Below are 25,271 nucleotides of genomic sequence, written 5' to 3'. Positions count from 1 at the left end.
ATCATATTGACCAGGAGTATCCAAACTTTTCAGTAAGTTCCTAGGGTCAAAACCGTTTTAATTTTCCTGCCATTATCATTCATGGTTCATGGGGTGAGATTTGTCCAGGTCTTGGCGGCGGATACGTCTGCCCACCTGCTGCGTGGCGGGCCGGATCGAGAGAGACTGGGTGAGGGAGGCCTTTTGACCTTTCCAGCCGGACTATCTTGACCCATCGCCTTGCACCGCAGTTGGAGGGATGTATTCATACGTATGTCACTCCTGGACACACTAATCCCCAGATTCCTACCCACCCCTCATACATTTTCCTTTTCAGAACTTCCTATCCTTCTCTACCTTAAAAAGACCCTCCACACAGCATCACCTAAGATGACATAGGTCGTGAGGGAAAATATTTTCCTCAAAGCCTCCTGTGTGGAATTAATGTAAAAATATACGCTTGCTAAATTCGCTAGTTCAATTACTGTATAATTGTCGATTGTCGCAGGCCGGATTGATGACATTAGCGGGCCGTTGTTTGGAGACCCCTGATATAGACTATAGACTACATAATGAATTTACTTTATTGACAACTTTTATCGAAATCGATTCAGAAATTTAGTTAACTATAATAGCTGATAGTTTGTAATACTTTCTAAGGTTTCAAGGATTTGAATAAAACATTTAAAACAGTTTTAGGTTTAATTTATTTAACTAGTTTCAGGTTTATTCTCATACAATAATATATAAGTGTTTCACAGTTACAATTAGGGTTGCCAGATACGGGCTGGATAAAAAGTTATTATTAAGTCTCCAAACAAATAAAAGAAATCAGCACCTCTTTTAAGTAAAAATCAACTTAAGGTACATATTCGAATATAATAACTAAACTTAAAATACAAATTAAAACGTTTGTAAAAAAATTTATGTAAAGCATTATCTAACATAAAAAAAAGTTCAGTCACTAGCGCAACTGAATCACGGTAGGGATTGGAAATACGCGAGCGGGCGAGCGACGGAGCATGATAGGTGTGGCGAGGGCGGCTGCGGGGCGTGGGGGCGCGCTGTGTGTGAACACACTCTTGCATATCGCTATTTCGTACGTAGAATATTTAGGTACTTAGGAAGTAATTTCTTGTTATCATCTGTGACTTTTTGTCACGATTGGCCGCCCCTAATATCTGGCCGCCCTAGGCCCGGGCCTACATAGGCCTAAGAGCAAATCCGCCTCTGCGTATATCTAATTATTAGGCAAATCTTTCCCTCCGTTGTGCCATACACTTCTGGCAATTTAAACTTGTGTATGGCAAATCTCTCAAAAAAAAATTAGTGACGTCCAGAGGCAGTTGTTTATTTATTTATATAAATCAAATACAATGACATCAGAAAGTATAAAATGATCAGAAACTCTATAATGATATTAAAGTAAGAGATGCAGGTAGGTACACGCAAAACTTCTAAGAGGACTTTCTAGGTTTAATTAATATTTATTGAAAATATATGATATTATAGCCTTCTTGCAGTTAAATAGATCCGCCACATCTGCTTATCTATTACTAACTTCATGTAATTTAGGTATAAGTGAGTATTTTCAATGCTCAACCCTGGCATTGATACATTTAAACATTATTTTGGAACTAGTAGCTCGCGCAAGTACATGAAATTCATTGAGGTTAAGTAAATTAGGGCTGCCTATACTACCATTTACGATTTTGAACATAAATATTAAGTCGGAGAATTTTAATTATTTTAATTCTTTCTTTAAATTTTAAATATTTATTTATTTATTCACGTCTTGAAGGCTTTTACATGCAAACATTATTGTAGGTAAGTTGTTCAGGAGTACGATAATGTAGGTACATTAAATTTATATTAGGTCAATGGTACGAAGATCAAAAATCCTGACGACAAAGCGAGTCTAGTGACCTACATTATGTCGTTGACTGATAAAAAACATTGATTTATAATTGGTTTCGAAACCACTACCTCTAGGGCCAGAGATTAGGATTATGCCACTCAACCACAGATATAGTAAAATATTGTTTTTAAATGATTTTCTGCGAATTTCTCTAAAACAATATATGAATATTATCATAATTTGCATAAAAAATGTTTTAAAACTATGAAATTTTTTAGTTGGATAATTAGAGTATATGATAGAGGTTTCATATTTATGACAAATAGAAAACAAAAGAGGATATAAAAAGCAAAGAGTTCACAAAAATACCAATTTTCTACGTATTTGACTTTTTACGTAAGTATGAGTAGACTTACATTTTATTGGTCATGATTTAAAAGATATGATATTAAAGCCTTTTTGTACCTAGCTTCTGAACAGATCCGCTACATCTGCGTACCTATTACTAATTTCATGTAATCTAGGTACAAGCGAGTGTTTGAAATGTTCAGTCTTAGAATTGTTACAATTAAAGATGGTTTTAGATCGAGTAGCTGTTATGGGTACATGAAATTCAATGAGGTTAATTAAATCAAGGTTGTCTACACTACCATTTACAATTTTGAACGTAAATATTAAGTCGGATATAATTCTTCGATCTGAGAGTTTTAATAAATTTAATTTTTTCATTAAGTAATTATAGTTTATTGTCCCAAGGGTTGTGGTATCAATGATGATGAGGATACTTTTACGATGGGTGGAATAATAAATAAAAGAATAGTTCATCGTAGATATCATTTATTGAATTTGAAATAAATATATAGAACAAAGATACAATATTGGATATTGCCAATCTTTTTAAACAAGAATTGACATACATTCATCGTTTACACATAGTAAAGTACATATTCTTGTATGCATAGCCGTTCATAATTATGTGAACTCTTCATAAAACTGTTCCAAACATATTGTTATGGGATATAACTGAATAACACAAGTGTGAAGACTGGAAGTAAAGCGGGAGTCACTCCATTGACTGAGGCTTTGAGATGGTGTTATAATTATGAACGGAATGTACAGGACAGTAAAGGCGTACAATGATATTCTACTAGTATATAATATTTAAGTGATAGTTTACAAGTATAAGATGGTAATCAATGTCCATTTAGTCCATATTATAATCTCTTAACAAGTGATAAGAATGAACAGTGCAGAAGTTAATATTTGTGCAGACCTGACTCATCAGCTTGCACGACAAAATCAAGTTCAAGAACAAAACTATTCTTCGTCAACTCTATATATATAAAAATCTGAATTAAAACAGGTCTTGACAGTTAGTAGTTGGTGATGTTGTTTTATTAGTCTGTCAGTCACTTTACGGATTTTACTTAAAATCAACAAACTTATCGAAATAAAGTAACATTAAAAAGTACTAAAAATAAAATGCAAAGTGAAATTATCGTCATTGGTTAAGACTGAATTCAGAACTTTTGCTCCCATACTTCTGTTTGAAAGATTCACAACAGAAAGCGCAATTTATCTGGAGAAAGTTAAATTTGTGATTCGTTTTTATCTAACTATAATTTTTTCAAATGAAAATTAAATAATATAGCAGTAATTACATTTTGATGTTAAAATTTTTGTGCGTAATTTAATCATAAAGCGATAATTAATTATATTAAGTAAAGTCAGCTTCGAGAAAGTGTCTGAATATGTGATGTTACTTACAGTGAACATAATAGTTAATTATATTCACTGTAAGTAACATCACATCTTCAGAAAGTGTCTGAAGATGTGATGTTACTTACAGATACGTAAAATTATAATGATAATAATTAAATTAATATTCTACATACCAATTGAGTTTATATATTTAGGAGATTATTTTACTGAAATATCTCTTTTAATTGTTAACAATGGGTGAAATGAATAAAAATTATTAATAAATAGGTATTTCTGTGACATATTAATCCCGCAAAATCCCAATTATATTACAGACAACCGCTGAATGTTCGATTTGGAAAAAAATGAATTCCAAATATTACAACTGTATTTGCAATTTAGATTTGTGATTTATGTCTGGCTAGTGACCGAGCGGTTTATTCAGACAGAATGTTGTTATTCTCAAAGGAACGCTCGACAATACATATAATATATGTACATTTGTAAATATGTAGATATCTGGTCCTAACAGACATCCATTGCTGGATGTATAGCTTTAGACATAGTTGGGACAGACAGGAGTTTGCTATTTAAATTAACCCTAGAAATGAGAAAAAATTTAAAATATAAAGTCAACTAAAAACTAACAATTGAAAAGATCCATAAATTGTATTTTGTCCTAAGTTAATAATATAAATTACAACAACTTTCGATAAAAAAAAATCCCATGAAGCATAAGCTTTTAAAAATTAGATATTATCTATGATTTGATGAAGTTGTATTTTATTTAATATACATATATATTATTTAGGTAAACGTTTATTTGAAATTAGATGTATTATAAAAAATAAAATATAGTGAACTAATTAAGGTAATGTTTCCGTGGTGCTGGCAAATGCGATAAATATATAATATAATATTTGTATATAATAACATTATTATCTATTCACTATCAACTGAGAAAATCCATCGTTGATAGAATGTAACCAGCTAGAGTATTGGATCATATAGCAGATGCAACCCAAATATACACATATATTCCAAAATTGGTGAGCAGACCAAGTCAATGTCAATGAATGCCTAATAAGAAGCCAGCACCACAAGAAATAATTTAAAAAGTGCTCAGTAAAATAATAAAGTGAGAGTATCGTAAAATCAGAGAAGAATAATATTTGAGGTTGGTGCAATTCTTCCCGCCAAAAAGTGTCACAAAGGATTCATAAGAACAAGTTGGATCCATAAGCTTATTTTAGAACATTGTGAAGTGGCCATCTTAAAATTACAGTAATCGGAAGGCGACAGTGTTTGTTCAATAGCTGCGGTGAAATGTAAATATTATGTAATTTCAAGAAAAGAAAACATAGTATATTTTATACAGTTATATTTATAGATTAAACATTCTTAACATTACGTTATAGGGAAAGCAGTAGTACCAAGTACAAGAAAAAGACTTTAGAATTTTAATAAATTCTTATTGAAAATAGAATTTGAGGAGCTGAAATTGTGAAAATAAAACCTTTTTTTTTTGATAAAGATAATTGTCTAAGACCCCTGACATTTGAAGCTCATCTCTAAATTGTTTTTCAGCAAAAGCTACAAAAAAACACAGCCATAAAAGCACAAGGGCCTTTATTTGCTCTCAGTGCTATTACTCAAAGAGTCAACGAGGAAAGCCAGGATGATTTCTCAGACCCCTTAAAATTAGATTTTGATCAGAGATTCAAGATACAGTGGATATTGTTTAAAAAGTCAAGGAGCCTCATCACTTCTCAGATCCAAACACTGAAATAAACAATTTACTCGAATAAATGATTTTATCACAGTTCAGTATTTATTAATCCAGATTACAGAGACCTCGGGTAAAATGTTCAATTTGCAATAAAATAATTTCTATCTAATAAAGTTTTCAACGGCTCGATAGAAGATTCAGTGAAGTTTTCACTGCAACAGTCTTGCTTCCAAGATGGTATGATTTAATTATTCTATGATTGAATGATATACTTTTGTTAGTTGGACATTTCTTCCCCCATAAGCCAAGCAATATGTATTACAAAGTCAATGTTATCGATCTACCTGCATCTCGGATCTTTAATGTCAGTGATTCCCTCGGTGGGCGGTGGGTGCTTGCGGGTGACCTTGGAAGACAGGGGGGCACTCAGCTGCTCAAAAGAGATATGGAAGAAAGGTTGTGCAATCTAGCTCCAAAACTACCCAATGCAGGTATGCGAGGAAATGCAAACAGTATAAAGCTATTCCGAGGATAATCACTAAATTGAACTAACAAATACTAAAGAGAGGATACATGGACCCGGAAACATTGTACAAGCAGGAAACTGGTGAATCTACATCACATTTGGAGTCCATTTTGTGATATAACTTTTTAGATTTTTTTGTTTTCGTTTTTATTATTTCTTCACATTGTATTATTTTTTACATCAAAATGACTAGCCTGTATTGAGGTTAATAATTTTATAAAATAATAAAAATAAATGGGTTCTCTATGTGATGTAGATTCACCAGTTTCCGGCTTTTACTACGACTTTCGAGACACCATGTGTAACGACACCAGTAAAAGAAGTTCTGTAAATGACGAGCTGCAATCTTAGATTTATAGCGAACATTATAAGTCAGGGCCCAATGTTTAATTTTGTCCCAGACTTTGGGGTAGGGGTGGGAGAATAAAATATATGTTATAAAAGGAAACGGTGGATGGAGAAAGTTTGGGAATCACTAAAATATCTGATCCCGTATAAGTCTGTGATAAAATGAACACACAATAGGAAGAGGGTAAAGTATGAAAATGTTCAGCGAGTATTATGTAACTCTGCATGTTTTCTTATTTCCAGTAAGTATGATGAAAGATCATATTATTTATGCAGTTTGAGAAACTCACTGAATTCCAAAGTAAGCTTTTAAGCAAAGCAGGGAAGCATAGAAATCAGTATATCTATTCATAAGTCTTCTTAATGCCACATTAGTATGAAATTTTAATTAGTTTATATCTTGCTAGATAGCAATCCCGATTGCGACAGGAAAAAATTAAATTACTACTAAAATAACAATTTTAGATGTTCTATTAGTAGAAATGAAAACTATTGAAGATAATTCAATCAATCTCACCCATGGGGAGACCAGCTGTCTGACTATGGTGGATGCTAAATACATACAACATTATGGAAAAATACAATGTATTTACAATGTTATTAATATTTCATATGTGCTACGGCAAAGTTGCTTTTGTATATAACAAATAAGATCTAATGTCTCAATAATGCATAAAAACAAAAACAATTAAAAAAAATTACAATTTAAAGTGGAAGTATATTATTTTCAAACTGAGCAGCGTCACCCCACATCACAGCGTCACCCCACATCACAGTGTCACCCCACATTACAGTATTCCAATAATAATAAGCATTCCAAGTAAACAATTTTTACGTAATAATAATATAAATACACATATGTAATATATTTTAAACAAGTCATTGAGATTATGAAAATAACATTTTTGTAATACATTTGACTAGAACCTTACAAGGTCACAGTATCCCCAAACGACCAAAATCGTTATTATTTAAAAATTTCAACTTTATCTAAATTTTTTCAACATTCCACTAGCTAGTTCCGACAGGAGAACGAGAAATAATATTTATTTTTTTATGTTTTCTGTTGTCTATATTTTACAGTTGTATCCATCTAATCTGTATAAGATTTTGAAGGAGGTACTTGGGTGAAAAACAACTAATGGAAGCAAGCAAATAAAATAGGATTAATTACCCCTTGGAAGAAAAAGGCTGTAAAGAATTTAACTCCAACATTTGAGTAATAAGTAACTATCAATGTGAAAGGAACATCGTAATCAATGTACCGTGTACAGACTGAAACTAAAATATCAGCAAAGTTGGTTTTCCTCAAAACTATAATGCAATGTGATTTAGATGTGATGATGAAGTTGAAAAGCTGAAAAGCCGTCTGCTTGAAGAAGTTTTAGCAAATAGAGCCAGGTGTATGTAATATATCGTAGGCAATAAATGACCGATTATGATAAAATACTTGCTATTTTGTCTCATTGGACAGAAGATATAGTAGGTATATTATGTATGTACTTAGAATTAGATGCAGATAGACAAGAAATGTTGGAATAATGTGGTGATTAATATATTTTGTTACTTAACATTAGGCGCCACAAACATATTAGTCTGTTGTGTAAAGAAGTAGGATGGATAGCTTGGGAGTTGAGATATAAAGGGATCCTACATTAAATACGACAAAGCACACAGTTTGTAAATGCAGAAGTAATGAGTTGGAAATGACACACAAAAGTAACCATCCAGAGAGAAGAATAATATAATTGTAGAGTATAAATAAAAGGAGATATAGATCCTTTCTAAAGTATTATGAGGTTTAAATAGGAATTGGTGAAAGGTTCAAATGTCTGCTCAGTTCCATTACTGTGCTTGGGGGTCACATTGCAAGAGGCGCACAATGGATGGGTCGCTCTTGGCGCCCTCGATGAACTCCTCCAGTGACAGCTTGCCATCCTTGTTGCGGTCCATCTGCCGGAAGATCTTATCTGTCCGCTTCTCAGGTGTGGACTCGTCTTCTGGCATCTTCATCACAGATCCCACCATTTTGTATATAGCCTGTAAAGGGAGCACACATTTTACCCACAGAAATAATATAAGTGCTGTAACTAGGGTAGATCTAGTAGACGAAGGTAGTACTTACAGTGACTATCTCTAGCATCTCCTGTCGGGATATATAGCCGTTTCCATCCAGGTCATACATGGAGAAAGCCCATTTCAGCTTCTGCTCTAGCTTGCCTCGGGAGGTGACGCTCAGGGCGCAGAGGAACTCTCGGAAATCTATTGTTCCATCTCCATTGGCATCAAATGTTCTAAACACGTGCTCTGCAAACTGTACACATCGTTAATCTCTATTACGTATTAATGCAAACATTTAAGACTGTAATATAATAATGTTATTCTATGCAACATACCTTGCTTGCATCTCCATACGGGAAAAAGTTACCATAGATTTTTTTAAATTCCTCCACAGAGAGATGTCCGCTGGGACAGTCCTTTAGGAAGCCTTTATACCATTCCTGAATCTCGGCATCTAAAAGAATATAACATTTTGTGATTTTACATAAAACATTCACAACTGGGTGACTAGTAAACTTGGAATGTATTGTACGCAAGCAACTTGATGAGTTTTATGCTAATTGTAATTATACCCTGTACAGGGTGTCCGGTAGTAAAGTTTACTAACTTCGGGAGGTGATTCTACATGATAGTACAAGTGAAAAAAGATAAATCATTTTTTTGGAATTCCTACGTTTTAAGGTAAACAGAGTTGAATTGTTCATACGGCAGAAAAATTCTTTACGGAAAAAATATTTTGGTATGGAAAAAACAACAGAATTTTGAAACAAGTTATTTATCTTTTTACTTATAAATCATGTAGAATGTAGAATCTCCTCTTGAAGTTGGTGCAGTTTACCCCTTGACACCCTGTATAATAATATACGTTAGAAGACAAAAGTAAAATCGCACATACACAACACAACCCATGACGCACAGCAAAAGCATTCATACGCAAAATATTAAATATTACGCATGTCTAAACTTAAAAAATATATACGATGTATGCATACCTGAGAATTCAGTGTTTTGTTTAAGGTCTTCGAGGACTTCGGGCTTGAGTTTGCTGTTTTGCTTCCCCATTTTAATATGTTGTAATCTCACACGTTATTTAGATACGCTCGAGCAGAATAGAACTTTATGTATTCAAGCGAGAAGAGCTTCTATCCTGGAATGACAGAAATTAATGAGAATTGGATACAATCACTGTCCAGATGATTAAAACTAACCTAATTGACTCACCTTGAATGTGTTAAGGAATATTATATGAATATGTTCACATGAAATGTTATATAAAATGTAAAACTATTTTATGAGGTTCGTGGAGAACTTTATTTAGTATGAAACACCTAAATGTGAAGGGATTTGCCGGCTGCTCAATAAAACATACAAATAGAAACAAATATATTATCAAGCTATTGACACACATTATTACAGTTATAATATTATTGTAAAAACCTTAGTATATAAAAGCATTGCGAAATGTGAATAGTTTAAATTTAGTAGGTTTGCTTATGTCATGTTAAATACCAAATTAGCCCTCAAACGATTAAATAATGATTATTTATAATGTGAAAGGTCATGATATGGACACATACTAATACATTTCAAGAAAATAAGTGATTCTCATTGTAGATATGTTTATTTGAAGTAAAATCACATAATAAATACTAATAAAATATTTGTGTTCTGATTTAAATGTCAAAATGTATTAAGTTATGCATTGCCGCTGCTAATTATTCATAACCATTTAAAATTCAATCAATGTTTACATGTAGAAGCAATCACTTTGTGGGTTGACAGGTTGAATGAAATATCCACTGAATTATAAAACAAATTTTTATATAAGCTTTGGTGGGAGCAAAACCAGTAGGCGACAAATATATATTAATAAGTGAGTGGTTCGTACAAAGTGAGTGCTTCATTTCATAAATACAATTTCAGGTAATTACACTCAGAGCTAAGGAGCTGGGGGGACAAACGCCTACAAGCAACGACAGTATAATAATATTCTCTGGAATGGGAGGAAGAACCTCCCCCCATGTAAATTGTGACAGCCAATAACAATAAATGATGAGAACTAAAGTAGAGGTGTCACTCCGCCCCACCCACCTCCCCAACCGACAGTTTAATTTGTTACATGTGCATGTAGAGCAATGCATAACTCACTTGTAACAGCTATATTGGACTTATATTCATATGTCAAACCACTGAATGATGCATTGTGGTATACAATACACTTTGTGTATTGTATAATATATATACCTCATTAAGAACAAACTAACATTGGTGAAAGCCAATTTTTATGAAGGGTTTTTATTTTAAGATTCTAATTATTTAGAGTTATTGTATTCTGATAATACTTACTCAATATGTTTGATTGATATATTTATAAAATAATTCTTGATTGAAAACAATGCAAAAAGTGAACACAAGTAGAATAACGATGGTTTTAGTAATTTTAACAAAATGGTTACAAGCTAATGCAAGTGTATATATGCATTGATAAAAATATCATTAAAGATTTTTTGTAAAATTAAAATTACCATATTAGCCTGCGTATAAAGGAATGTTATTTAACGATGCAATTACAATCACATTACCTATTTTCGAGGACACTTTCATGTGATTTCTATAAAAATAACCCATTTGTAAACAGGAGTATTTGTTGCGTTAAATAGGCAGTTATAACTGGGCTAATATGGTAACTGAACCAAAGACATTTATTGTGCAAGGTCAAGTATTATGTAATAATTATGTTTGTGGGATCAGAGCTGTAGAAGTAAGACTACAATTGTATGATTAGAAGGCAAAACAAAACTAGACATGTATTGTACTGATACTAATTATAACCATTAGCACAATGGTGGAATGTTTAACATTTTAATGCTTTACTAGAATTCCACACACAAATATACTGACAAGAGAAGTGAAATAAAGTGAAATAAACCTCTGATGTCCTGTAAATATCACAATAATATTAACTACATCGTTGAATACAAGGCGGGTGATTTGTTATAATATGTTATAAGTTGAAGGCTAAATGGTTGTATTACAGTTCCATGAAACTAATACAACACACCAAAGTATGAATTAAGATCTTCACAGTAATAATATGAATAGTTGATAGCTTAGGTTGATGGCTTAAGTACAAAAATATACTGTCAAAAACGTTGAGGAAAGAAATGTCAAAGATAATGATGATGCAATAATTATTGTACAAAATATATTTAGGTGCCGCCTGTTGTAGGTATACATATATGTATTAATTATAAGCAATGGATATAAATATGTGATTTATCAAAAGTACAATCGTAATAAATACTGGTAGAGGAAAGCATCAATCATTAAACTTGTATTAAACCCTTGACCGGCCTGCTTGTTGGTGGGTATACTTGTACTTCAAAACACGGGAAGTGCACAGTCAACATATACGCTCATAAGTGGAGGAACATTACATACAATGACTCCTATACTCTTACTTCATTAACACGGGAAGTGTACAGTCAACATAAGACCATTGCAAAGAATGACTCCTATACTCTTACTACTTTTCTAACACGGGAAGTGTACAGTCAACATAAGAGCATTGCATACAATGACTCCTTTACACTTACTACTTTATTAACATGGGAAGTGTACAGTCAACATAAGACCATTGCATACAATGACTCCTATACTCTTACTTCCTCAATACGGGAAGTGTACAGTCAACATAAGACCATTGCATACAATGACTCCTTTATATACTACTTTATCAACACGAAAAGTGTGCAGTCAACCTGTGACCGTATATAGGAGGAACATTGCATACAATGACTCCTATACTCGTACTTCATCACCAAGGGATGTGATTGTGGCTACGTAGAGTGCACTATCCCATTCATCAATCACTTGTCCATAGAGTTTTCAAACATCACTTCACCCAAGAACCTTTTTATCTGATGTCGAAAAGAGAATGATTTAGTTGGTTCTAGTAAATTTCAGTACTAGCAAAGATTAATGATTATACATTATACATAAAGGATAAGTTGTGGAAATGGGAGGCATCAAAACTAAATATATTTAATTATGATTGGACTATCAACAAAATCAGGCTGCGCTGTTGTTGATATAAATATACAAAAAGATTTTATTATCAATATATGATATTTTAAGGCCAGTCTTAAAACCCACAAGGATATGTATTTTTAGGATTGTTTCAAATAACCCCACTTCATAATTTATAACACTTTGTAAAATAACTATTTCAAAAATATTGGTGACCTTTTGCATACTAATATGTACTTTCAATTCAACTGCACATAATGTCAGTCCAGGAATCTGGCGAATGTGCTGCGTATGGGCAAATGCTACACATTACTTTACTTCTATTTTATTGAAAAGAAAGCTTTGATCCCTGTAATTCTACAATGATCACTATGTGATGTGTAAATTGACAATGTAATTCTCTTTAAATGTTACAAAAATACATTCAGTAAGATTCTAAAAGCTGCGTATATTTGCTTACAAACTAATGAATATTATATTTTGGTGACAGTCGGAATCTTTCACCGGATTAAGAGATTCTTGGACCAAGTGAAGGAAACCTTGCGCACATCTAATCAGAGAAGATAATGATTTCACTCTTACTTATACATTCAAGATATGTTCATTTCGGAATAAAACAATTACTAGATGATGAAAGTACATATCATTTTACATAATATTAAGATTTAAATGTAAATTTATCTACATAATATTATGTGCTTAGCCACAATAATAATTGTATGACACCCTGCATTCAAATCATAAACATTTGGACATAGGAGAGATCCAAAAGAAGGGATGAGATAAGTTACATAAATGTACAGACATCGACAATGAAGTAAATATAATATGTAATTAGAATCTAATATTTAAGTGAATACTTGAATGAAGCTAAAGAATAATTATCATTAGAGGTTGACCATAAAACTTCTACCTTTTAAAATAAAATATTATGTACAGGCGTAGTTAAGAGGAATTATTCAAGATGTGCACACAGAGACGGGCAGGGCCCCCATAGCAAGTCACCGGTGGCGAAACACACCAAAGGTAGACATTTTATGGATACCCTGTACTGGAGTAGTTTACAAAGGCCAAAATGCTCAACGTAATATGTGAGTAATCACATTGCTTACACTTTTTTAATCTAATGTGGATCACATCATAGTGAACACATCTACCCTTACTGCTCTATGGTTCTGTTAGTTGAACTTAGTAAATGTACGTGCTCCAAATTTAATATTATTACATATGGGGATTTCCTAATCGACTACAATCTTATGAAAACTTCAGACAAATTGAACATGTCTAGGCCTAGCCACCGGCACACATTAAAGTATACAACAAAATGTCATTTTAAATACTAACATTTATCAGAGGGGTTCTAGAGTAAGCATACAGACATTAGATAAACGGTTTGTTCAAGGAGACAGAACTACAGAACTGATGCGGGATTGCTTCCTCGGGTTGGTAAGACTTCTGGCTGGTGCAAGTAGCATTAGTGTTTCCCTCTACTTAAATCTAAATATTGCCATTTGCGGCCATGCACCTTGAGGTTGGTACAACACAGTAGGCAATCCTCACCCAAGCGTGATCTTTCAAAAGAGCTATTTCACTTTAATTCTACGCACCACTGATGAACCAACTTGAGTATGGTCAAGCATGCAATGTTATATACATGAACTCCAAAATAAACATCTCTCCGTTAGCTCTCCATAAGAATTTGGTTGACTCTTTGATGATTAAAAAACATTAATTTTACAAAACATTCATTCGCTTCTCTTCTATGACTACCTGATTGTCTTATCATTCATAGTGTGCCTGTGGTCATCATACATGTTAGTTTGTAGGTCATCATACAATATCAAATCTCTAAATGGGAAACCAAGGAATGTTGCGAGCCCATCTGCACCCATTAACTGCTTATAATACTTAGAAGACTGAATATAGTCATGAAGTTAATGTTCACATCGGAGCACCTAAATAATTAACATACACACAATCGTATCTCTTAATTTCTCTTTTTCCATTAGTATTCCACATAAATAGTTATAAATTGACTCTTAAATATAGTGATTAAAGGTAATGGTAATTTCTAACTGATCAAAGCAGATATAATATTTAGTCTAACAGAGTGCAAAGGAGAGTAGGATATTATTACAGATTAACACGATAAGTGTGTGCGCTTATACCCCGCTCGGGTGGGTGGTGACTGACTCGTCCTCACCGCTGCACTGCACTGCACACTCAGAATGTGCTTGCACTTCGCTAAGCAGTTTGATCACCCCTCGCATATGTTAGATTTGTCCACTGTGGTCAACACGCCAAATGCAATTAACATAGGTGAGGAATGTTAGAATGACTAGATAGTAATAAATAGTGATCAAGGTTAAGAATAAAAATATAGATCATGCTTTTATAAGATGGTTCCATTATACAAATAATTGGTCATTTAATGGACATAAAGTAAATAACTTATAAATATCTAAAAGTTTGTTGGCGGAGCTACATTGATTGGAATACGGTACAGTTCACAAATCGAAATACCCTTAAACGTTTATAAATCACCAGGTTTGATCAACCGAATGTGCGTTCCTGTGTTACAAATGTAGAAAATGTACACAAAGTAAAAACCCATATTTGTTTAGTACAAGTTGTCTAAAGCTAATTTAAAATTAATGTGCTGAGCTTTAGTATTGCGTAAATCATGGAAATAGGAAAAAACAAAAGAGATTGAAAGTAATGGGTTTGGAGGACGGGAGAGAGAAGCACTAGGGCGCCAGCATCTTGGAGAGCTCCTCGTCCTGAAGACATCCCTTCAAGAACTCCTCCTGGGTAAGCTGGCCATCGTTGTTCTCGTCCATCTTGGCGAAGATATTCTTGGCACGCTCTTCTGCCGAGTCTGCCGGGCGGTTACTGGAGCAGGCGCCCAACATGTCGTATATAGCCTGCGGATCAACCAAGGCACAAACGTCATTCTCCATCCTGTCCTCTCACGAATTCGCATCTTATAGTAGAACATAGGTATTATGCTTGTAGACAAGGTCATTCACTACTAACCTGGACGATTTTGGTCATCTCTTGGATGTCGATGACACCGTTGCCATCCACGTCGTACATTCTGAACGCCCATTTCAACTTCTCCTCAGGAGTGCCACTAGACGTTACATCAATAGCCAGCAAGAATTCCTAAAATTAATAACATGCTACAGAATATGTAAAACTTCTTGAGATTAACATTTTCTATCAACATTATGCTAAAAGCCAGTGTAGGTACTTATTTACTAAATCAATGTCAACATGTTACAAGAAATTTTAATAAAACACTATTGAAGAAAATGCATAACTCCGCAAAGTTTTGTGATAAATTACCAAGGCCTGTAAAACAAAACATGACAAATAGACTATTCATTCCACCTTTCATAATCCAGAAGGTCTTTGGTCGCATTTAAATTGTAACAACAAATCACAGTTAAACATTGTGTACTGCTTTTATTCGAAAAGAATTAAGGACGGGTTGTTTTGGAGAATTTGAACAATTCATCAAATTTCAAAGCTCATTTTCGGGTTCTGTGAAAGTCCTATTCAAGTTCTGTTATTATATCATTATGGGCCTGTTGCTTTATATAACTGAAATAATAACAGAACTTGAAAACATCTTTCACATAACTTGAAAATTAACATTGAAATTTGAAGAATTATTCAAATTTTCCAAAACAACCCGTCCTAAGAGTTATAATCAAAATGTTCAGTTTTACACTCTTTCAGACAAAATGAGCAATGTGTGAGAGCGAGATATTCGCACCAGACTAGTGGGATTTAAGTAAAGATCAAAGAACATTAATCATTTCTTGATATGTACGATTTGTCAATGTTTGTGAGGAAATTAGTACCGGTACTTGATTAACTACTGGGATGCCGAGCTCCTGTCAAATACAGACCTCCCTAATGTGCCGCCGATAAAATGATATTACGCGCGCCGTGTTCTAGCTGGCGATAATTTCGTGATTACTCACTGTTGTTTTGCAAAATAATGTTTTTGTAAATTATACTGTTTTACCAGTTAATGTGTTAAATTTATGTATATTGAGAATTTTTCCCAGAATAGCTACTTATGTTCCGAGAATAATATTTTTATCTTTCATATAATTTTTTTTTTTATATAGAAATCCAAAGATATTTTTATGGTTTTATTAAATTTCACAAACTAAAAAAGTGTCCTTTACTATGAAAATAAAATAAAATGAATGAGTAATAGGTCGATGACGCTTCCACAATGACAACGCGCTTTTTCACGGATAAAATAAATATGTTTGCACGTGACGAAATGACAAGGAAGAATAATATTAAGATATATTATTTCTTGCCAAGCGAATCAAATATATTTTAGTATTCTAGGAGCATTTTTGAAGGTTCAAAATACCATAAAATCGAGTCGAGTGCGATTGAGCCGCTACCATATACGCTTGAGATACGCCGGCATCTAAGGGGTTAAGTAGTAGACCTTACACAAGAATAATAATAAATGAATTAAATTATTTTTAAAAGTTATTTGTTTCTCCCACTAATTCATTTCACAATCACAATTTTTTTTAAATCTTGTATATAGTATTTTCATTTCACATGCACATTTTTTAGTATACTGAGAATAAATTACAAAATATTATTATCTGTCAATGTCTTAATTGATTTATCAGTACTATTTAACATTAAAATAAACAAAGGTCTGTGTTATTAATTTATAATTATACTTTAAAAGATTTTAAATGCAATCATTTTGAAGAAACAAGCACGAAAGTGTGGGACTACTTTAATATTTCCCACCAACGGCAACACTGGCTCGCGGGGTAATCTGTCGATCACCGCAATTAGTGTCGATTTAGCGTTCGTACCTACCAGTCACACTCTCTCTTTGCCAACGTTTCCTGCGTAAAACGCATATTGTCTTTTGTAAAAATAATTCTCACAAATAAAATAGAAATCATAGTGTCCTCGAGTTTTAATCAACATCTCCCCATGTCTTCTGAACACGGATTTGCGGATTGGAAAGCACCGTAAATCACAGGGACCTTACAATCAACCTGATGGTAAACTACAGAGGTCCCACATTGGTAACTAGGCTTTATACAAAAGCATTATAAATTTATTTTTTTTAGTTTGGCTCATTTTTTTTCCCCAGTAATAATCATGTTCAACTGGTTTGATCGGAAAATCAGTTTCGTTTTCCAAATTAACCTTAAAACTAAGCCAAGTTGGCTAGTATTAAAAAAGCAAATAATATGTTTTTGCATGGTCAAACAGATTCCAGAACAAACACCAAACTGATTGTTGAGTAACAAACAGAATGTGAAATCAGCAGTGTACAGAAATAGTCCCTACCGAATTTAATGGACAATATTGATATATTGAATATGAATATTCATGAAATGGCAGAGTAAATATTTTGATAGATTTATCTTCACTGTTATTATTACAGATCAATGAATTCAGGAAATGAAATTGAATATACAAACATATTTCATACACCCAAATAACATCAAGTAATCCATGTAGAAGGAAGGGGAGATGGAAATAGGAACCCAAATGATCATTGCTTATTTCGCACCCTTTCACCAGAGATACGTCACGGATTAAAGGCCTTTTGATATTATTAAACCAATCGATGGCGTGGGTTATTTCTAGCTCACCTTTGACTTCATTTTAAGAGACAAATCTGAGAGTGATTTGCTTATTCAATTAATAATTACTAAAAACAGAATATTTTCCAAGACCGAGTTGTTTGGCGGTCTATCCTCTCTGCCTACCGCTACGGGAAAACGGTGTGATAGTTAGTTATTAACAACAAACACATTTAGTTATTGAAAGAACGTGTGTGCGGTTAGCTAAGCAGTAGCAACAAACCTTAATAATTCAAATAAATCTATCAAATTATTTACAAAGCTAGCAAAATCTCCAAAAATACGTATAAACTCGGCTTTGTAAAGAACCACCCCATCATCAAGAGTCAAGAGTATATTTAAAGCTCAAGACACATGAAAATCTCTAGTCTGGGTGAATTTGAGTTTCCAAGAAATCCACAGAATAATAATAAGTTGTTAATGTTAATCACAAGATAAACGCAAACCTTTAACGCAAACTATGTTTAATCTTGAGTCGTGGCATGTTCATGATGCATATAATTTACCAATGCATTTAATATGAATATGATAATCAAATATGTTTATATTCGTGCAGAAAGTGATTTGAATGCTAAACAAAGCCATATTTCTGAGAAAATGTAGGTCTAATTATGTGCACTTGTGTCAATATACTTAAGAAGAAAACATTTATTTTATTTATCAAATATCAATAATATGGTTATATACCAACACATTGGAGATAAATAAGTTTGAGATAGGAATAAAGAAATTTTACATAAAATTCCAAGTTGGAAGAATTTAAAAAAAAAAGTATACATATAAACAAAAACTGAATTGAATTGTTGTGAAATAAAGAAGAAATTAAACACTGAACAAAAAAACTGAAAACATTTGCATTTTTAGAAATTAAATTAACTAATGTATTTATATCTTACTGCAGTGATGGAAAAATAATAATTATTAAATTGATTATGATAACCTTATCATGAAATGAAATAAAACCTGAATGCCAGTCAAATAAATTACGACAATAATATCCCTAAACGCACATTTTCATCATTATCAATAAAATCGCTCGCATATTATTGATGTTAATTAATAAATTGCATAAAAGGAACAGAGATACAATCGCTTTGGATAAAAGTACAAAATGTATAAAAATGTAATTCGCTTTAACCCTCTCACCGCTACAAAATAAATTGTGTAGAAGCATAACTTTTAGATCAAAGACATTTTACATATTCTAAGTAAACTAAATATTTAATATTGATTTAAACAGTGAAAATACCAGCGTTAAAACATAAATCTTTGTAGACACAACTTGTAAGTCTAACAGTGAGGGGTTTAAGAAATCAGTTTCATTATGTAACTCCACTCACCTTAAAGTCGATGTATCCATTTTTGTCCATGTCGAATGTCCGGAAAACGTGGTCACAGAATTCTTCTGCGTTACCAGATGGGAAAAACATTTTGTACATATCGACGAATTTTGCAGGAGTCAATCTTCCATTTGGACAGTCTTGCTATAAACGAAAATAAAAATCTATTTAAAATATGTTACAGATAAGGCAACACTGAAACTCTTCCTCATAGACGGTAAACCAGAGATTGATTATCAAATTAAAAATATATTGACAAACATAAATTTGTGAGCATTTTGATTTGGGATTCTGATTTTCTGAATGTGCTAGGAATCATTCTGCCTTGGCAAGAAAGATGGAAGAATAAAATGAATGAATATTACATAAATATTTATATGGTTGTTATAAAAAATAAAAAATAATAATAATAAAGTGCCCGGGATTTTATAACCGCAGTAAAATTGAAGTATCAAAATCCAATGGTAGGTGTGGTAGATGTTTTATGGACTATATAAGAATTGACTTGAATTAACTTTTTATTAACTCAAGGAGATCGAAAAATAAAAGAAACATAGAGAAGAACATCATAAAGTTAAGTTGTACTCATACCTTAAACCCTTTGTACCACTCTTTGATGGTAGTTTCATCATATCTCGTGTGCGATTTAAGAAAATCCATATCCTCCTTGGTCAACTTGTCCTTGCTCCCGAAACAACCCATGGTTTATCAACAGTCTGCAAGGAACAGAAATAACACATTACAGAGTGCGCAATGCCCACTCCAACGGAAATTAACTGCGAGTCCTGCCACACGAACTGAGAAATTGTTAATATTTTACCAATCGCATGTTCGTGTGACTGTCATGAATACTTTCCCATTCACTGAACATCCATTACAAACCTCGGATACATTCTTGATTTCCTGAGGGAATCTTTGGACAATATCAGAACGGCGTCAACCAATGTCGCTCTGCTGGAAGAACATACTATTAAGAAATTTATAATATTTCACCTCTTGCATACAAATCGCATGTTCGTAGGACTCTCATGAATACTTTCCCATTCACTGAACATCCATTACAATCTTCGGATACATTCTTGATTTCCTGAGGGAATCTTTGGACAAAAATAGAATAGCGTCAACCAATGTCGCTCTGCTGGAAGAACTTACTATTTACCTTTTGGTGGTTTAAACCTCCTACATAATATTCGACTTTTACATAATATTTTACTTCTACATAATATTCGGACCATTATTATTATCGTTTTAATTCTCTACTTATATTATTTTTACAGAATGTTAACGCGAAACAAATGGCGATTATCGATTATTGGATTCGCATGATGAAATAATTTCAAATGAAAAGCTTGACAAGGGTCTGTCAAACCGACATCAAGATTGAACAAAGGAGGGGAGAAAAATATTCATATTTTTTCGCATTTCACAGTACCCAGTTTCGTGTTTCCTTACATAATCTCTAATAACGAGTTTGTCATTTTTATTTACGAATTACATAACACCATTACAACACCGTAGAATTTGTTGTAATTTTTTAAAAGCAAGTTCTACATTTGAAAAAATTCGATTCTGAATTCAAGCATTAGTCGGCGCGACAAATTGTCGATGAAATCGGAAACGCCGACAGCGAGTTTGACGTGTGCCGAACCTTGGTCGGCGTCGCGGCGGCCTCCAATACGCAATCCACACCCCCGACGCAGGCGGCGGCGAACTTGGCTAGCATGTTAATGGTCCCAACACGCCCATGATCGGCCAATGATTGAGACTCGTGCCTCATAACCGAGGAAAATAAACAACACGGATTCTGTAAATCGATGTGGCATTGCCCGGCCACAACTACAAGCGGCTACTCCGGTACAACACGGTACCATCAAACCTTATTTTTAGCCTGCTATCTCCAGAAAGAATACTTCATATTCTCCAAGAGGAAACCATTCATAACGATAAAAAAACATATCTACCAAGCCGGGCACAACATTTTTAATTATTCATGCCACCGTCCGCATTTTATGAACCTCAGCTTGTATTGACCTATTTCAGTAAGTGCAAGGGTATAAAAATGCAAGGCGAAACTTCAAGGTAGGGGGAAACGGGGAGGGCAAGCTGGGTTGAGATAAAAGGTCACCACAAATCGGAAGGAGCGCTCCCAATTTTTCGGGGCATAGAACAAAGGGACAATTATTTCAAAGGATGAATCTAAAATTAGAGTCTTATTCAGAGCCTTCATCCGTAACAAATAATATAATATTATGTTGGAGATGACCTCATACATTATCTCTTAGCATCCGCCATCCGAGCATCGAGCCACCCTCGGTGCTACTTTAGGCCGCGAGCAAACAGCCTGACGGAAATACTTCCAATCTACGTATCCCACTACCTACGCCAGCCTTTCAAGTTATTGCGTTATTTTATTCTCACTTTTTTCACCGCTCTTTTACAGCCACTAAAGCGAATATTTAGTGCGCCATAAACTATAATATTACGGTTAAGGATATCATTCTTTCAATGGATTCTATTCTTACGAACATATAAAAATTTCATGCCCTGTTATGTTAGAAGAGAAATCAATAAATATTACATACTATTTCCATCCATATTAATTAAACAAATATTATTATGACCGGGTTAATAAACTACTTTTTTAACCGTAAATAATAGTCATAGTTCGGCTGCTTGTTTTGAAGGCATTTGAAGGCACCTTCTTTACTAATTCAATTATTTCCGTCTCTCTAGAACTCCGATTATTTCCGTGCCGATAACTTGAGTGTAAATCCGGTCCAACCTTCGTGAGCTGAGATTCACACATTGCCGCGTAAGAAAATACCAGATTTCAATCAATAATATTAATTACTGTTAATGCTGTACACTTTCATAATATCATTAGTAAGTGGATGTGGAAATACTGGCAACACCAGTTTTACAACTCCAAGTCGAAATTTGTCAACCGAAATAATGACGGCATTCATGTTGGGTGGTAATAAAGACCCGGTAAGCCGCCATCCATTATTATTTTCCGGTTCGAAAATCAAGTAAAACTTTGCCTGATATTGAGCGCCGAACAAATGACTAAGCCACGACTTAGTAATCGAGGATTATCCCTTTTCGTTGTTGATAATTATTATTAATCGTGCAACTTTCCAAAGCCTCCTCGGAAAGCGGCCGAGATTCGTTGACTTTCCAACAGATTAGTTCGCCAGGTCCACACACAGTACGAAAATGTTTCTAAATCCAATACAGAATAAATTGAAACGCAAGTTTGTGAAAAATTTACCGAACGTATTTTTAATAATATATTTATTGTAATGGTTCGTGTAAAAGATTCTCTGATTTCGGTCTAATCGAAAAAAATAAGGATGGAACTCGGTAAAGCCGAAATTCAGAATTAGATTATAACAAATAACGTAAGCTTTCTGCCACTGAAAGGTCCGCGGTAACCTATCATTCTGTTGCGTGCGTCTTTTATGAGAAAGAAGGTGAAGTTACAGCGGATCTATCAGAGGTATTTGTATATCGTGTCCATCGCTACTGCGACTCGTCAGGGGTTTAGAATTTTAAGTTTAAACAGGCACAAAGCACGTAATAGAATACAATTTTCCGCTTATAATTATAAAATGGGCACATAATACAATGTACAACTGTAATAATTTCACTATTTCCGCTGAAATAATAAAAAAAGCGTCCAACAAAATGGCACTCCTATGCCGGGTTCATTTATTACAACTAACGTCCAAAATATATAATAAATCTATTTTGTTAAAGTTTTGTAAATTAACCCAAATGTCGGCCGCTTCATACATTGTGTGTACATACATCTGTATCGGGCGGTTTAGGCATATTTTACAAGTTAATTGCGCATTTTACAATCGGGCGCGTGACGTCACCGGCGGCCCGGCGTCGCCCGAGGCGTATCGCATTATTACGGAGGGATTTTAATCCGGGCCGACGTAAATGTCAACGGCAAACTTGTCAACTGCACGATTAGCCGCGTCGTGTCGCATATCTCCCGGATCTTCAAACAGACGTTACAACTTTGTTTTGTATTTTTACGCGGAGAAATTCCGTCGATAAAAAATCAATACTTTCCGCGGAGCGCCGCTGAGATACTGGGCAGCGCGATAGTCTAATATTACGTAATGTTACTTTTTTACTTATTAAATATATTAAACATACAAGTAGATTCAATACATTCGTATTGCATTGTGCTTTCAAGAGTTGATAAATCAAAGACTTCCGTGGAGAAAGGTTCAGATTATCGACTATGAATCCAGATGTCGCGGGTTCAAACTCCGGCTCCGTTCAAATTAGATTAGTATTGTGCGTTATTTTTATTTCAAATTTGATTAACATTTAAAAGTTTTTTGAAATAAAGACAAACGTTCCCGGGTCACGAACAAACTGACAATTTTTTAAAACTCCCAGTTAAGTTTCTCCTCTCTAGCTAAGCTTCGCGCACACGCAGAAAAATGATTATTGCTAATTTATTAAGAATCTCTCCAAATTATTGGTAATTCCGGTTAAAAACTGGATTGCAGGCCTTGAAGAATGAATTAACAGGTTTCCTGATAAATTTTTACTAAATTAGGAATATATTATCATGATGTCGGAACACTTGTTCATGAAAATCCGAATATTTTTGCATTACAACGATTATTCTTTGTATTGCCATGATATATTATTAATAAGGCCTGTTGATTTATCGTGAGGGCAAAAATAGATTTTAGTAGCCAGCTAGGAGGAGATTAGCTAGAGAGGAATTGAACCCACGACGCATGGGTGGAAACCAAACGCATCTGTAAACTCAGCTACTAGCCGGTCAACAACAAATATAAAACAATATACATATAGTATATTTGTGGCTAGTTCCACAGTGGTAGATTCTCAGTAGACCTTGCTGAAAGAACACAATTAAGAATCGAAACATGGCACGGAGAAAAATGGATACAGCTATTTTATAATGTATATATTTACTAATGGATGAACCAATTAGCACATTACATATTACACCAAGTTAATACAAGGAGAAATATTAGAATAAAATATGCTGTGACAAAAATAGGACACAAAAAGAATAAGAGAGGAACAAGGTTTTGATGGAGTTCACGACTTCTGCCATATCAGTACAAATTATCAAGATACTGTTAAAAATGTGTCTGCATGACCATTTCCTAATAAAATATTAGTCATTCAGAATATATCTGAACACGCGTTAACGCAGGTGAACGCGTGTTTGAATAAATATAATGGACGAGATGCGAAAATATTATTACTTTTAAGAATATTTTGTGTAGAACCCTTAGTTTTTTTTTTAATATTCTTTATTATTATTATAATTTTAAGTGAAAATCTGTTATTGGATTTTATCTTTATTATTTAGTTTATTCTTATATATGAAATAATCTGTTGATTTTCCCAAATAAATAAAATAAAATAAAAATAAGAACACGTGTTCCAACTTCCTCATTCGTGTTTTACTGATAGTTTGTCATGAAAATTTGTCAAATCATTCGTTATAGGCCTCCAGTCCCATTTATAACAGTTTTTTTCCGCGTTCTTTAAATGCCTTTAAACCGTGTTTGGTGCTTTCATGGTTCTATGTAGCTTTTGGACTGCATGACCATTTCCTAATAAAATATTAGTCATTCAGAATATATCTGAACACGCGTTAACGCAGGTGAACGCGTGTTTTTATAAATATATTGGACGAGATGCGAAAATATTATTATTTTTAAGAACACGTGTTCCAACTTCCTCATTCGTGTTTAACTGATAGTTTGTCATGAAATTTGTCAATTCATTCGTTATAGGCCTCCAGTCCCATTTTTAACAGGTTTTTTCCGCGTGCTTTAAATGCCTTTAAACCGTGTTTGGTGCTTTCATGTAGCTTTTGGACTGGGGAATTAATTAAATAGTTGGTTTTAGATGAATGAACAAAGAACTACTCAGGAAGTCTCGTGTTACGATTTGGTACTCGGAAAATTATTAGCTTAGTTAATTCAGGTGCATCCATTAAGCCATTAGCTAATTTTATAAGAAATGTATATGATAA

General features: G+C 33.6%; 2 protein-coding genes across 5 annotated transcripts in view; both read right to left on the bottom strand.

Annotated features, from left to right (window-relative positions):
• Window positions 1-5,333: 5,333 nt before the first annotated feature.
• The window catches only part of Nca (neurocalcin homolog), a 71,848-nt gene continuing 51,910 nt past the window's right edge, over window positions 5,334-25,271 (bottom strand). For all 3 annotated transcript variants that reach the window (XM_089645918.1, XM_089645919.1, XM_089645920.1), the window contains 4 exons: window positions 9,195-9,349; window positions 8,538-8,656; window positions 8,267-8,455; window positions 5,334-8,181 (listed from right to left, as the gene is read on the bottom strand). In XM_089645918.1, the coding sequence (XP_089502044.1) occupies window positions 7,987-8,181; window positions 8,267-8,455; window positions 8,538-8,656; window positions 9,195-9,264 (573 nt within the window). In that variant the 5' untranslated portion in view covers window positions 9,265-9,349 and the 3' untranslated portion in view covers window positions 5,334-7,986. The remainder of the gene's footprint in view (window positions 8,182-8,266; window positions 8,456-8,537; window positions 8,657-9,194; window positions 9,350-25,271) is intronic.
• The window catches only part of LOC149412461 (neuronal calcium sensor 2), a 58,999-nt gene continuing 48,697 nt past the window's right edge, over window positions 14,970-25,271 (bottom strand). For both annotated transcript variants that reach the window (XM_089645921.1, XM_089645922.1), the window contains 4 exons: window positions 19,817-19,941; window positions 19,226-19,369; window positions 15,268-15,396; window positions 14,970-15,155 (listed from right to left, as the gene is read on the bottom strand). In XM_089645921.1, the coding sequence (XP_089502047.1) occupies window positions 14,979-15,155; window positions 15,268-15,396; window positions 19,226-19,369; window positions 19,817-19,927 (561 nt within the window). In that variant the 5' untranslated portion in view covers window positions 19,928-19,941 and the 3' untranslated portion in view covers window positions 14,970-14,978. The remainder of the gene's footprint in view (window positions 15,156-15,267; window positions 15,397-19,225; window positions 19,370-19,816; window positions 19,942-25,271) is intronic.

The sequence above is a fragment of the Hesperophylax consimilis genome, chromosome 23 (assembly GCF_061612785.1).
Source record: "Hesperophylax consimilis isolate HC1 chromosome 23, BYU_Hcon_1.0, whole genome shotgun sequence".
Lineage (NCBI taxonomy): Eukaryota > Metazoa > Arthropoda > Insecta > Trichoptera > Limnephilidae > Hesperophylax > Hesperophylax consimilis.
Note: the sequence above shows the minus strand (reverse complement) of the source record. Positions and strands in the feature narration are given on the sequence as shown.